The sequence below is a fragment of the Garra rufa genome, chromosome 9 (genome assembly GCF_049309525.1).
Source record: "Garra rufa chromosome 9, GarRuf1.0, whole genome shotgun sequence".
Taxonomy (NCBI): domain Eukaryota; kingdom Metazoa; phylum Chordata; class Actinopteri; order Cypriniformes; family Cyprinidae; genus Garra; species Garra rufa.
In genome coordinates this window covers 41,460,895-41,476,361 of record NC_133369.1, presented here as the reverse complement: position 1 = coordinate 41,476,361, position 15,467 = coordinate 41,460,895, and the positions used below count along the sequence as shown (strand labels likewise).

General features: G+C 36.7%; 2 protein-coding genes across 2 annotated transcripts in view; one reads left to right on the top strand and one right to left on the bottom strand.

The window, feature by feature from the left end:
- Positions 1-551: 551 nt before the first annotated feature.
- On the bottom strand, positions 552-11,678 carry sri (sorcin). The gene is made up of 8 exons (XM_073847238.1): positions 11,560-11,678; positions 9,356-9,424; positions 8,447-8,516; positions 8,309-8,352; positions 8,013-8,160; positions 4,079-4,192; positions 2,101-2,159; positions 552-1,207 (listed from the first exon to the last, which is right to left on the bottom strand). The coding sequence occupies exons 1-8, from the start codon at positions 11,596-11,598 to the stop codon at positions 1,181-1,183; spliced, it is 570 nt and encodes a 189-aa protein (XP_073703339.1). The 5' UTR covers positions 11,599-11,678; the 3' UTR covers positions 552-1,180.
- Positions 11,679-13,783: 2,105 nt separating this feature from the next.
- Positions 13,784-15,467, top strand: part of nt5c3a (5'-nucleotidase, cytosolic IIIA) — a 14,186-nt gene continuing 12,502 nt past the window's right edge. The window contains exon 1 of the mRNA XM_073847290.1: positions 13,784-13,990. Coding sequence (XP_073703391.1) covers positions 13,853-13,990 — 138 coding nt within the window. The 5' untranslated portion in view covers positions 13,784-13,852. The remainder of the gene's footprint in view (positions 13,991-15,467) is intronic.

Here is a 15,467-nt window from a genome sequence, read left to right as displayed (position 1 = left end):
GCACCAAATTTTAACTGCTCTAATACAAGATACACAACTTTGTAGGGTCCTGTCAAGCAGACAAAAAAAAAAATAAACATGATGAAAAGGACATGTGGCTTTGCATGGTTAAACAATATACTGCTGTTATCACTTAGGGCGATAATGGCTGTATGTTGAGTTATTTTCAGGGGACAGTAAATCTATACAAGCTTCACATTGACTACTCTAAAATATATCCATAAATATATACTAAAATGGTTGCTGAAATGTGAAGGGTGTACTCACTTTTGTGAGATACTGTAAATGGCTATAATGATCATTATAAATGATTAAAGGAATAATAAAACAATTCAATGATAAATGATTACAAATGAATGAATTTGCTCTCTCGAAGTAAAACACAGGTTGCTACAAAGAATCCTTAGATCCTTCAGTGGAAAAGAACTATGTGAACAGTTCTCTAAAAGTGCATTCAGTAAATGTACATAACCAACTCTAAGACACGGGGGGGAAAAAACGTACATTCATATCTTCGCCAGTCTGAGTAAAGAATTTGTTACACAAGATGGTGAAAGATAAGTGTTCTGTTGTCATTTATTAAGTCAAAAAGGGAATGTCTTAAATGGTGTTATTTAAAAATAATAAAGTCAATGTAAATAAAAATATGCTCAAATAGATTTCATAAACATTTCAAACAGCCAATGCATAGAGTCAAAAAGTAGAGCAGACACAAGTATCATTAATTCTTTGGTGATACATAAAGCATTTTACTTCCAGTTAAGAGCACTCACATATAGATCTGAAGTTTAGCCCTCTTTATATTGACAAAGTATTCATTACTGGCCATGCAAGTTTAAAAACAAATGTATGAGGGGGAATATAAATGCACTGACAAGATGCTGGTTATGATGCTATACTGTAATATATTGTCACTATAATCTGCTAAATGCGACTGTAAGGCATTAGGAAACTATAAACATTAATATCATGAATTTCTGTATAGCTGCTTTGATACAATGACTTGATATATATATATGTTAATATATGTTACATTTTGGATATATGTTACATTTTGAGTGGTCAGATTGGTGTAGAGGCATTGCTTGTGTAAGTACTTCAATATTGTCAAAGTATGAAGTGAAAGCACATGTAAGTAAATTGTTTAAAAATGCAAGTTTCACGAACCCAAAGGCTTCTCTCAGATGCTCATGGTGCATTGAATGAACTGTGAAAAGAGAGACAAAAAAAGAAAATTAAATAATCTATACTAGTAAGACTTTTAAATGCAATCATTTCACACATCTACATCTACTAATGACAAGTAATCAGTTTTTATAATGTTCAAAAAACACTGTCAAATAGCAATAAAGACACTAATGTTTAATAAATAGTAATATATTTAAATAAATGTATTAAATAAAACTCTCCACTAAGTAATTTTGCAAAGCATCACAATTTGGGAACATGACTACTTAAAGACCATCTAAACAATTAACTGGAGCTGGGTTGGTATGGGTGTATAATTGAAATTAACACTATATACTTTGTAAATTCACATATTAGAGGCTTGCAATGTAACTACATTTGAAAACCATAAATTCAGTTTTATATCTGGATGAACAGGATGTGTTAAACTTTCTCAATAATGAGTGCACTGGGGTTTTTTGACTATGGTCTGTGTGAAGCACGTTTTCACAGCAAACACTGACCACATCCTTTTTGTGATATGCTTTGTCCCTCACACCTACCAGCAAACCTGCAATCCATTTTGCACACCTGATCTTGCACATCAGCTGATTTTTAGTGGTTTTGCAATGTTTTACTCTTACCAACAGCAGATTATTAGTATACAACTTTACCATGATTATAATATCACATCAAAACGCTCTTTCATTGTTCCCCAATCCTGTGAGTTACCACTGTAACTGAGGTCCACTATTAGCATTTGTCCAATGATTCTGATGATTTTTATTTTTTTTTTAAATAATGTAGTCTTTTGATTTACTTTAACTATTACATGTTGATTTACAGATTACATTGTACTGACATTATATTAAAAAAAATACATTCTCTTGCCCTAAGTTTTTCTTTGGTATGTTCTGTAATGTTTTGACTTACATCATCATATTGAAATGTCGCCACTCCCTGTTGTGCCTGGTCCCGCTTTCTGAATACATCTGATCATGAGACAGTTTTGCAGTAAAAACATTAATATTTTTCACTTTATTAGTTTATTTTATTAGTTTAATCAATTTAATTAATCAATCAATCACTTCATTTGAATGATGCTGGCAAAAGTCAAATTATCATTATGGTAATCTGGAAGATTAAAAATCATATGCATTGACAGCCCTGAAGAAAAAAAATAACATATTCCAAACAACATTCCAGAGAGGTGTTGTTGATTGGAAGTGTAGTGAGGAAAGTAACTTTCTAAATTGTGTGAAATAAAATAAAATTTAATTTAAATAAATATTTTTGTCCCTGATTACTAAAGCTTACAACTGCATTTTAGTGAAATGTTACAAAAAAAAAAAAAAAAAAAAAAAATCTAAGATTATAAGATTAAGACAAGAATAAAAATTGAAATTACACGAATAAAATTGATATATTTCGACAATTACAAGAAAAAGTCTGAGTGCTTCGTCAAAATAATAATAAAGTCAAAATATTTTGAGTCAAAATGATTAGAGTTATAATATTTTGAGAGTATATTCTAGCATTTTGTGCATGCAAATGGCCCAAATTGGGAGCACCAGGAGATATTCAAGTCTCAGTTTTCAAAATCTGTCAGTTTTATTTTGAAATACAAACAATATGTCTATTACAATAATGTGTTTTTCACACTCTTTAATGTAGCGTGACAGATCGCTGTATTCGCCTCAGTTTAAGCGGTATGTAAATCAGTCATCATTCTGATTACAATGAGACATTCATTTAATTAGTCTATACTGTTTTTTTTTTTTTTCCATTTCTTCTGATGTTGAAATAAACTTGAAATAAAGAGGAAAAACTGACAGAATTTGAAAGCTGTGCTGTGTTATATTAAAAGCAACAAAGCACAAAATGATTGCTATTCCAGTGTGGCTGATGCGCTACAAATAATGAATGGAAGAACTTAAATATTATTTCCAATCATTCACTGTATTATACTGTGAATAAAACAGCTTGGGAATAATCACTTATATACCTCAGAAAAAAAACAATAACATAACTTATGTAATGAGTCCACATCAAACTTTAGAGCGTTTTATTGTTGTTTTAATTAAAAATGTGAGGAATGAAAGATTGGACACCACAGATGTTTTTGTGGACTAGGTGGTGGAATTTTACAAAGACAACAGTATAATTTAATGAAACAAATGTCTTATTGTAATCGAACAGACGACTGATTCACATGAATACAGCGATCTGTCCTGCCACAAGATCGTGAAAAACATTATTGCAAGACACGTTATTTGTATTTTGCTATAAAACTGGCAGATTTCGAAAGCCTTTGTTTTATATTAAAAGTATCAAAGCTTATTACTATTATTGGGTGGTTTGTGCAATACAAATATGCCTAATAAATGCAGTCGAAGACATAAAATATTATTTCCAAGCATATCGTCCCTGTGAGTAGAACACATGGTATAATTTCTGCTAATGATCCCACATATATTCAAATAAATTCTGGATACTTCTCCCGGTGCTCCCAATCTGGGCCATTTGCATGTGCAGGCGATACTCTCAAAATAATAATTTGCTATGTTTTAATTCTCGAAACATTTCAGCTTTTTTTTTTTTTATTCTCAAAACATTGACTTCTTTCTTGTAATTTTTTTTTTTTTTTTCATTTTTAACATGGCACTAAAAAGCTATTGTAAAAAAGCCTGTTGCACATACATTGTAAGTATATTGTAGTAGTTCTCAAACTAAAAAAACATTTTTATTTCCATTATTTAAGAAAATATTCAGAGTAGTAACCTAGAAATAACTCCCACAGTTTGTGGTACAGCCATAATTCAGCATAATAATTCATCTAAATGGAAATCTGCATTCACAATCCGATTTTAAGGAGGCAAAAAAAAATCATTAAGATTTTTTTCATACTTACCAGTCAAGCTCCTCAGTTTGACACAGCAAGCTACGTAATCATCAAATGAGATCTTCCCATTAGAGCTGAAACGCTTAATTATGCCGTTCATGGCCTGAGGACTCAGCCTGTACCCTGCAAACATGACACACCATGACCTTCAAAAATACATTAATACAGTTTATTCACATCCATTTAAACCCTTTGCCACTAATTAGCCAGATGGAAATCAAATTGCATCCATACTGTTTTTCTTCCTGTTTAGCATTCTCATCAGGGAGCACAAATAAAAAGCCCATTCTGTCGTTTTATTCATTCATCCACAGCACTGCTAAATGAAGGCCTTGGATCTAGCAGAATAATAAATATTGGGATGATGTATTCAGACATTGTAACCTACTCCTCATCTAAAGTCTTTACAAAAATACAGATACCATAGATTCTCTACATGATCATTCAGAACAGAATAAGCACTGATGAGCGTTTCTTTCCTCAGGAAGTCTTGGGTGCACAGTCACAGCTTTTCAATAGCTCTCTGTTCAGCTCAAAGAATACAGATTCAAGTCAACATGAACTGTTGAGTTATTGGTAACACTTTAGTTTAGGTACCAAGTCTCACTATTAACATGCATTTAAATATATTGTCCGTTTATTAGTTCTTATTCAACACTTTTGTTTTTGCCCCCATTTTTCATGAGCTGAACTTAAAGATCTAGACTTAAAGAGACTTTTTCTATGTACAGTCATGGCCAAAAGTTGAGAGAATGACACAAATATTAGTTTTCACAAAGTTTGCTGCTCAACTGCTTTTAGATCTTTGTTTCAGTTGTTTCTGTGATGTACTGAAATATAATTACAAGCACTTCATACGTTTCAAAGGCTTTTATCGACAATTACATGACATTTATGCAAAGAGTCAGTATTTGCAGTGTTGGCCCTTCTTTTTCAGGACCTCTGCAATTCAACTGGGCATGCTCTCAATCAACTTCTGGGCCAAATCCTGACTGATAGCAACCCATTCTTTCATAATCACTTCTTGGAGTTTGTCAGAATTAGTGGGTTTTTGTTTGTCCACCCGCCTCTTGAGGATTGACCACAAGTTCTCAATGGGATTAAGATCTGGGGAGTTTCCAGGCCATGGACCCAAAATTTCAATGTTTTGGTCCCCGAGCCACTTAGGTCAAAAGCCACTTTTGCCTTATGGCACGGTGCTCCATCGCGCTGGAAAATGCATTGTTCTTCACCAAACTGTTGTTGGATTGTTGGAAGAAGTTGCTGTTGGTGGGTGTTTTGGTACCATTCTTTAATTCATGGCTGTGTTTTTGGGCAAAATTGTGAGTGAGCCCACTCCCTTGGATGAGAAGCAACCCCACACATGAATGGTCTCAGGATGCTTTACTGTTGGCATGACACAGGACTGATGGTAGCGCTCACCTTTTCTTCTCCGGACATGCCTTTTTCTAGATGACCCAAACAATCGGAAAGAGGCTTCATCGGAGAATATGACTTTGCCCCAGTCCTCAGCAGTCCATTCGCCATACTTTTTTGCAGAAGATCAATCTGTCCCTGATGTTTTTTTTGGAGAGAAGTGGCTTCTTTGCTGCCCTTCTTGACACCAGGCCATCTTCCAAAAGTCTTCGCTGTGCGTGCAGATGCGCTCACACCTGCCTACTGCCATTCCTGAGCAAGCTCTGCACTGGTGGCACTCCGATCCCGCAGCTGAATCCTCTTTAGGAGATGATCCTGGCGCTTGCTGGACTTTCTTGGACGCCCTGAAGCCTTCTTAACAATGCAGTGGAAAGTTTTTTTCGGGATTAAGTTAATTTTCATGGCAAAGAAGGACTATGCAATTCATCCGATCACTCTTCATAACATTCTGGAGTATATGCAAATTGCTATTATAAAAACTTAAGCAGCAACTTTTCCAATTTCCAATATTTATGTAATTCTCAAAACTTTTGGCCACGACTGTACACAAAAGGCCTATTTCTGTCAAATATTGTTCACAAATCTTTCTAAATCTGTGTTAGTGAGCACTACTCCTTTGCCGAGATAATCCATCCACCTCACAGGTGTGGCATATCAAGACGCTGATTAGACAGCATGATTATTTCACAGGTGTGCCTTAGGCCACAATAAAAGGCCACCCTAAAATATGCAGTTTTATCACACAGCACAATGCCACAGATGTTGCAAGTTTTGAGGGAGTGTCCAATTGGCGTTTCAGAGAATTTGGCAGTACATCCAACCGGCCTCACAACCGCAGACCATGCGCAACTACACCAACCAAGGACCTCCACATCCAGCATCTTCACCTTCAAGATCGTCTGTGACCAGCCACCTGGACAGCTGCTGCAACAATCGGTTTGCATAACCAAAGAATTTCTGCACAAACTGTCAGAAACCCTCTCAGGGAAGCTCTTTTGCATGCTCGTCGTCCTCATTGGAGTCTCGACCTGACTGCAGTTTGTCATTGTAACCAACTTGAGTGAGCAAATGCTCACATTCGATGGTGTCTGGAACTTTGGAGAGCTGTTCTCTCCACGGTTGAATCCCGGTTTTCACTGTACAGGGCAGAAGGCAGACAGCATGTATGGCTTTGTGTGTGTGAGCGGTTTGGAGGTGGGGTTATGGTATGGGCAGGCGTATGTTATGGACAACGAACATGGGTGCATTTTATTGATGGCATTTTGAATGCACAAAGATACCATGACAAGATCCTGAGGCCCAATGTTGTGCCATTCGTCCACGACCATCACCTCATGTTGCAGCATGATAATGCACGGCCCCATGTTGCAAGGATCTGTACACAATTCCTGGAAGCTGAAAACATCCAAGTTCTTGCATGGCCATGATACTCACCGGACATGTCACCCATTAAGCATGTTTGGGATGCTCTGGGTTGGTGTATACAACAGCATGTTCCAGTTCCTGCCAAAATCCTGCAACTTCGCACAGCCATTGAAGAGGAGTGGACCAACATTCCACAGGCCACAATCAACAACCTGATCAACTATGCCAAGGGTCACCAAACTTGATCCTGGAGGGCCAGTATCCTGCAGAGTTTAGCTCCAACTTGCCTCAACACAGCTGCCTGGAAGTTTCAAGTATACCTATTAAGACACTGGTCTCAAACTCAATTCCTGGAGGGCCACAACCCACAACTCTGCACAGTTTAGCTCCAACCCTAATCAAACACACCTGATCCAGCTAATCAAGGTCTTCAGGATTACTAGAAATTTCCAAGCAGGTGTGAGTTGGAGTTGGTTGGAGCTAAACTCTGCAGAGCTGCAGCCCTCCAGGAATTGAGTTTGAGACCTCTGTATTAAGACCTTGATTAGCTGGTTCAGGTGTGTTTGATTAGGGTTGGAGCTAAACTCTGTAGGGACACCGGCCCTCCAGGACTGAGTGTGGTGACCCCTGAACTATGCAAAGGAGATGTGTTGCACTGTGTGAGGCAAATAGTGGTCACACCAGATACTGACTGGTTTTCGGACCCCCAATACAGTAAAACTGCACATTTTATAGTAGCCTTTTATTGTGGCCAGCCTAAGGCACACCTGTGCAATAATTATGCTGTCTAATCAGCATCTTGATATGCCACACCTGTGAGATTGGATTGTCTCGGCAAAGGAGAAGTGCTCACTAACACAGATTTAGACAGATTTGTGAACAGTATTTGACAGAAATAAGCCTTTTGTGTACATAGAAAAAGTCTTAGATCTTTGAGTTCAGCTCATGAAAAATGGGGGCAAAAACAAAAGTGTTGCGTTTATAGTTTCGGTCAGTGTAGATTCCTTAATCCTAAATTTTAAACTACCTTACTAACTAATAATAAGCGGCAAATTAGGAGTTTATTGCTGTAAAAGTCTTAACAGTTAGTTAATGGTGAGAACTGGTCCCTAAACCAACCTCTCTGATAAGCACTGAACAGATACTGATTCTGAAGTTTTACCCATAGAGGAAACGGCCTGGCCCATTTCCTGTGGGTCGACTGTGCCACTCATGTCCTTGTCAATGCTCATGAAGTGCTGCTTCCAGCCACTGAGCACCGCCCACAACTCCTTAAACTCATTGAAGCCCATCGAGCAAGACATGTCTCTCTGAGGAATAGCTAAGTTATGGAAAAAAGTTCAAGAAATGACCACAATTCACTTACAACCAGAGTTGGCATAAAGGTAAGATCTAATACATTTTGTTTCGAAAATTGTAATTTGCCTAAAAGGTCTTCAGTGTGAGTGAGAAGGATACATCAAGCATGCCAATCATCAGTCTACATGTCTCAATGTTGAAAGCTGCAAGACAAAGAATGATTGTTACAAATCTGCAAATATTTTTCAGTTTACAATTATGGGAAATTCTTTACATTCTGTATCTGAACATTCTTACGTCTATAGCCACCAGAGAAGTTGGCCTGAGTCAAACAAGCTTGAAGTTCATCTGCAGATATCTGGCCATCCTAAACAAAAACATACACCTATATTTACATATTTAACATCAGTAACTCTATAATATTCATATTACAGAATACACATTGAAAGTTTTTCAGCAAAATAAAACAAGTAGCATGTAATGAATTTAACCATTCTATGAGAAAGACTGATGTGTATAGACTAATCTATGCAATCTCAGTTAACTTTTAGGTCTGGTTTTATAGACAGGGCGTTTTCACGTTGTAGTGTAGACTTCGTAGTGAGGCCTTTGAAAAAGATGACGCATATTTAGTCATGTGACACATATTGTACCAATAGATATAGCGGTAATTGTGCCTGTTATGTGCTACTCACTGTCACACTGCTGCTAAAGAGATTTACCTTGGACATTCTTCATATTACTAAAATGATGACAGAAAATGTACTGACAGTTGCTGTCCTGACTCCTGCAGCAAAACACGAGGGCAGCTGCTTTTAGATTAAATATGAATGAGCGCTAAATGGACGCGTCAGTGAATGATGAGATATTTCAGTAAATAAAATGATCCTACAAGAAGAATTGCGTAAGAACGTATTGTGTCTGTTCCATCTGTAAGTTTTTACCCACGCAGTAAGGCGAATTGAATGTTTTCCTGCGTTTCAGTGTGGATGAAAACTTTTGGAAAACGCTTTAGACCATAGTTCAATTAAGACATTTAAGTAATTTTTATAAACATGCCTTAGAAAAAAAAAACATTACTGATGTGCAGTCAGAACAATGTTCTTTTAGTTGAAACAGCTCAGACTTACATTTAGTCTAGGACTAGGCTTAAGCCTTGTCTGTGAAACCGGGGGGTTAGAGTTATAAAATAAAACATCCTCTTACCTGACCAGCGACTGCAGCGAAGTATCCATACAGAGGGTCCTGCTGCTGTCCAGGGAATCCACCAGGATACTACAGAAGAAAGAAGGAAGAAGCTGATTTTAGTGCCATTAAAAATGGTGGTAATAGAGAGAGGCACATTCTCATTACAGAGAGTTTATTTTTTGACATGCTCAAGTAATGATTCATCAATAGATGTTTAAATTTTCCCCAGAAAAAAATGCTGTAAATTTTAAATGCATATTTCTGACTTTATATTAAAAGTACCAAAAGCACAAAGTTTATTGCTATTGCAGTCAAAGACATAAAATATTATTTCCAAGCATACTCTCCTTGTGAGTATAACACATGGTATGATTTCTGCTAATATTCCCACATATATTCAAATAAATTCGGGTGGCCTGGAAACTTCTCCCGGTGCTCCCAATCCAGGCAATTTGCACTGTCAAATGCATGGTTTTTAACAAGTTACAACAATAAATTACTGTGTAATTTAAATTGAAACTGCAAACAGACATTCTCTCAGTTGTTTAATGTTGTGCTACCCTGATGGCATTTTGACCCTTTGTACTGTGCATTTATAGATTTAAGAATCAGCAATGTCATACAGACAGGCCACTTATGATGAAACTATCTTACTACCTGTATTATTATCAGTATATAAAGTAAAAAAAGCTGATTTTGGTAGTTAAAGTAAATTGGTATGGTCACATTATATCACTTAATAAAATATACGGTTTTTAAATATTAAATATACAGGCACCAACATGCATCCTGTAATATCAATCACTGTTACCACACTTTTTTAATAGTGAATTTCTTGCAACCATAGCTGCTGTTTTTTTAACCATAAATTTAACAGGATTTTTATTTATAGAGTACCATTTAAATAACCGTGAACATGGCTGAACTCAATAACCTTAAAGTATGGGGAAAAATACTATGGAAGTCAACAGCCACAACTGTTTGGTTACCAAAAATCTAAAAAAAAATATCAAAGAAATATAAAAAAAGTCAAGTTTGGAATTGGAACTTTTCAGTGTAATAAAATAATGACAGAATTTTCATTTTTGGGTAAACAATTCCTTGAAGACTGAAAACAAGCTTTAAATTTGCATCATGCAAATAATATTGTAAAGTGCATAGTACACAGTACATCTATACTTGTTTACATGTCTACACAAAGTATTCATAAAAATATATTTGAAAAAAAAAATTATAATATACTTCTTCATTATTTCTAAAGCAGAACTGTATAGAACAGTGAACCGTGCAAACAGGAAATGTGGCAAATGTGATTTTGCCAAAGCGGTTGAAAATCTTAGGCTAAAATCCAAAAAGTTATACACTTGATGAAGCAATGAATTAAATATTACTACTGTGTTTTAGAATGATAATAGACCTCATACCCTTATAATTTAACAATTCAACTTAACTAAGAAAAACCATGCAAGTGAAACAAAATCAAATAGGAGGAACTGATAAACACAACTGAATTATCTAAATACAAATTGGATTTTTCATTGAACATTTGCTAGTGTGTGCTTTCCTGACTGGTTTTACACCAACCAATTATTACTAATTAGTTCTTAAGCTGGCACTTTTATTTTGAAGTTAAGTACTTGTAGGAAGGTCCACACAGTGACATACCACAATGGTTTACAATCCTAGGAACACAGCACTGCAAATTTTGTATGCATTTCTTATTTAACACAATAAATGCAGATCACAAGCTTCATTAAAAGAGAACTCCAGGAATTTGACTGAGTGTGTCAGATAAGAGAAAAATAAAATGCGCAATGCTGTGGGTCAGGACTAGGATGAAAACCACTGACCTACAGTCGTCTCTCACACATCAGACACACCCAGTTCTGGTCAAGGGTCACTGTACTAATCTAATGACTAAAACCAGGTGTGTTTAGCGAGGGGTAGGAAGACCAGCAACAATCAAATTCCATATCTATTCTATAAGTTAACCCTTCAGGGCAGCTTTAAACGCCATAGAACATAGGCTACTTTCATTTTAGAGCGCCCAATGTAAAATAAAGATTATAGCTATTGCCTAATACAGTTTACCCAGTGGCAACATTACACAGTTTCTGGTCACACTTTAAAGGTTAGACATCAGGCTTTACCAAACGTTCTGTATAAAATGTTCTTGTACATCAGTTAATCGATATAATTAACAAAAAAATGATAAATCCTACCCCGCCTGGAGCCTGTGCACCGTATCCCTGGAAATTCATTGTAAAAGAGCAATTTCTTCTGGAGATAGCCCAAAACCGGACAAGTTGATGCTTAAATGTGTGGATTTTAATCTCCTCCCTCTTCCGTAATGGGAGTGTCTTAAGCAAACCAACGCACGTTTTCTTCCTACAAACGTAAGATGATCCACTCCCATGGCTTGCACTATGAACCAAATAATAAAATCCGTTCTTTTGTATTTACTCACTTGTGAAAGGGACTCTAAAGCCTGGAGGCGAATGAAACCATTGTTTGGAAGATTATTGACTTTGCAGAGTATACTACGACACCTGTTGTCAAATGAGAGTAATCGTAACCTGCAAAAATATTTGCCATGAAATGAACAAATCTCTGTAAAACCTAATACTTTATATTTAGATGCTTTTATTATCTTTATTAAATAGGTTGCACGTTGGAAAATTAGATAACCTGCTTGTAGCCTATCATTGAGGTAGATGAATTACGTTTTATTTAACTTAAAACAAAAACTTAAAATAGAGACGTTTTAGTAACATTTTAGGTTTGGGTACACTATTAACTTTAACTAGTTGCTTATTCGTATGCATATTGGCTGCTGATTAGATTATTCAGAACTTCAGACCTGATTTTTTTTCACTGTCCGCTTGAGATTTGCTCTTCTCCAACATATAAATGAGTCTAAAAAAAAAAAAAAAAGATTTGTGCCAACTCATTTTTATTCGATTTTTCTCATATCCACTACAAATGGACGCCAGGACTGAAGAAAAATAAAAATCCTCATATTTTAACCACATTATGGGGTGGTTTCCCGGACCAAGATTAAATTAAGACCGGAGTAGGCCTTAATCTAGAATAGTTAATCATGTTTTAAAACTTGGCTTTCTGAAACACAGATTAAGTAGCTACAGATTACTAACACCTGGACTATGGAGTCCTCAACTAAAATACACTCGATTAATTTAATACCACCTGTGCAAATCAGGATTAGCTAGATTGAGGTTGCCTATAAAACATGGAATGAACCAAGAAAAGGTTAAAATTGTATGCAACTGAGAAGCAAATGGCAATGGAAGTTGAAAAGAGAGTACGATCAAAGAACTTTTCTGAACATGAGAAAAGTCTTTTAAAGCAAATAGTCATTAGCAGAATTTTTTTCTGAACTCTGCCCCAGATCTTTGCTTTGAAGCAAGCCTGTTTATGGGCTCTATAGGCAGTTATTTTGACCTCAGGGCTTGGTTTTTGCCCTGATATGCATTTTCAGCTGTTAGACCCAATGGTTAGAGAGTCGGGCTTGTAACCTGAAGGTCGCCGGTTCAATTCCCGCAATTGAAGGTGGAGATTGTGAATGAACAGCGCTCTTTCCACCTTCAATACCATGACTGAGGTGCCCTTGAGCAAGGCACTGAACCCCCAATTGCTCTCCAGGCACATGAGCAATGGCTGCCTCACTTCTTACTGCTGTGTGTATGCACTTGGATGAGTTAAGTGTAGTAATATTTACAAACAATATGAGTGCTCCTGAGCTAAATTTCAAGTGTCAAATAAAAGGGTATGAACGCTTATGCAATGAAATCCTTTCTGTTTTTTCTTTACAATAAATTCACAAAGTTGTTACAAATCTGTTTTGTGCTTTGTTATTATGGTGTATGGATTGTGTATTGATGTGGGGGGAAAGTAGCCTATTGGAAGGCAGGTGAACATAAGGTTGAAACATAAAAAAGTGGTTTTGTAACCTTAACTGGAAGAACTGGATGTAGGCCTATTGCAGTTTTTTATAACAAAATTTTACATTATTAATCCAAAAAACATTTTTGTTCTGCTTATAGAATTATAATGTAACAGCTATATATGTCTCAGAATTATGAGGCTAAAATAAAGTTATTTTTATTTGATCATGTTTTCTCCATTATTTGGTGAATGTTAATTTAGTCAGGTACCAATATTTCTATAATAAGAAGCATGCAGTAAAAAAATACTATCGTGCAGACAAAATTGAAGAAAGAGCGCCCCCTTGAGGCAACGGTGTCCAGTCGACCGCATTGCATTGTGGTATATAGGCTTCTATGTAGTCTTCTCTGGTTGCATACTTCGCATTTGGACAACTGTAGGGCATCATCCGGGTATTCTATCCATGCACCCAGCTCTAATAACGCGGACATGATACATACTACATAGTGCAAAAACAGATAGAGTGTAGGGTGGTTGTGTACCGTTCTGACACACCCTGTAAACGTAGTGTATGCGCGACAAGGTTTATTTTTTAACCGGAGAGCGGACATGGATAGAAACGCAGTGGTTAAAGTCGGCGCGATGGCAAGCGCCACTATGTGCGCGTTGTTTGGCGGAGTCGTGTTCGCTCAGTACATTTTCACCAAAAAACAGAGAGCAGGAAAGAAAACCAAGATAATCGAAATGGTGAGCACACATATTTTTCCACTTCTGTAATGGCTTTCACACCCCGTTTACCCTGGAGCGAGCGGCGCGTAAAATTAGAACGCTCCCTTGGCTGTCAAGCGTCAAAAGTTGTCAGCTGTCTTCCTTAAATATAAAGGATGTGTTTGCGCTGAAGGTCCAGAGAGTTCACGGCGCTGAGCAGTCCGGTGTACTGAGCCGTGGGCCCCGGCGCCTGCCGGTACTATCACGTCACTGTCAACGTATATGGGATGTAGAGGTCATTCAGCACTCTTTCTGTGTTTATTCAGGATAAATACAATATCATGTTCATGTATTGTATTGTGTCACTTTCGGTTTAACATTACACGTGTTCTTAGCATTAATGAAGACATGTTAATTACTCCTTTAGTATTGTTAATTATTATTAATGACAGAATTAATTAAAACATTTATTTAAAAATATGTACAGGTTCCCGTAGTGTGGTAGTCGTACAGCAGTTACTACACTTACTGATGTAAATTATTTATAAATGCATTGATTGTATTTTGCTGGAATTGAACTGTTGCCATGGTAACTTGGTGAAAACTTCCATCAGAGTGCAACAGTGCCCAACCCGAAATATTGCTTTCTTAAAGCCATGAACCAAATCACCCAGTCCAGCGATGAGGTAAATTACAACATTACAAACTGTTTTCAAGCAAAAAATTGGACACAAGAGGAGACCGTGTACCTTACGTTAATAAGGGGATGCCATGAAGCGTTACGAAGGACATAATTAAACTTTAAATGATACATAGAAATACAATTGTTGATTAAAACAAATATTATAAAGAGAATTATTATACGTTTGTTTCAAAATATGCATATATACACAAACATTTCATTTGAGAGTGTAGTAAGGAGCTTTTTTGTTGTGATTTCCCTGCTGAAAAAAACAGTTAATACCAGCCTAGGCTGGTTAACTGGTCTCAGCTGGTTTAAGCTGGAAGTAGCTGGTTTTAGCTGGTCACCCAGCCTGGTCAGGCTGGTTTTAGCTGGTGGTTTCCCAGCCTGACCAGTTAAGACAAGGCTGGGAAAGTGGCCAAAACCCCTCTAAACCAGCCTGCTGACCAGCTATGACCAGGTAAAACCAGGCTGGTTGACCAGCTAAAACCAGCCAACCAGCCTAGGCTGGTTTTAGCTGTTTTTTTTTTTCAGCAGGGTTGCTTTGTTTTGGTTTTCGGATTGGTGGAGCTTTCTCTGCATAATTAGCCTTTTGCACAAAAATCGGAAGTTACGTCAGCACAGGGTAAAGTTAGTTCCGCTACATGTCTGTGCCTATTTTATTAGAATGCCCTTGTCTCAAATAATGCTTCTTAACTTTTCTGTGTTGTCTGCTCAACATATGGTTTCTGTTCTCCATCTCCAGTAAATTTGAGCGTATTTTCTCAATTTACTCATTTCCCTCGAATCATTTATATCCAAATGCACATTTTTCCAAGAATAAATTAAACAATT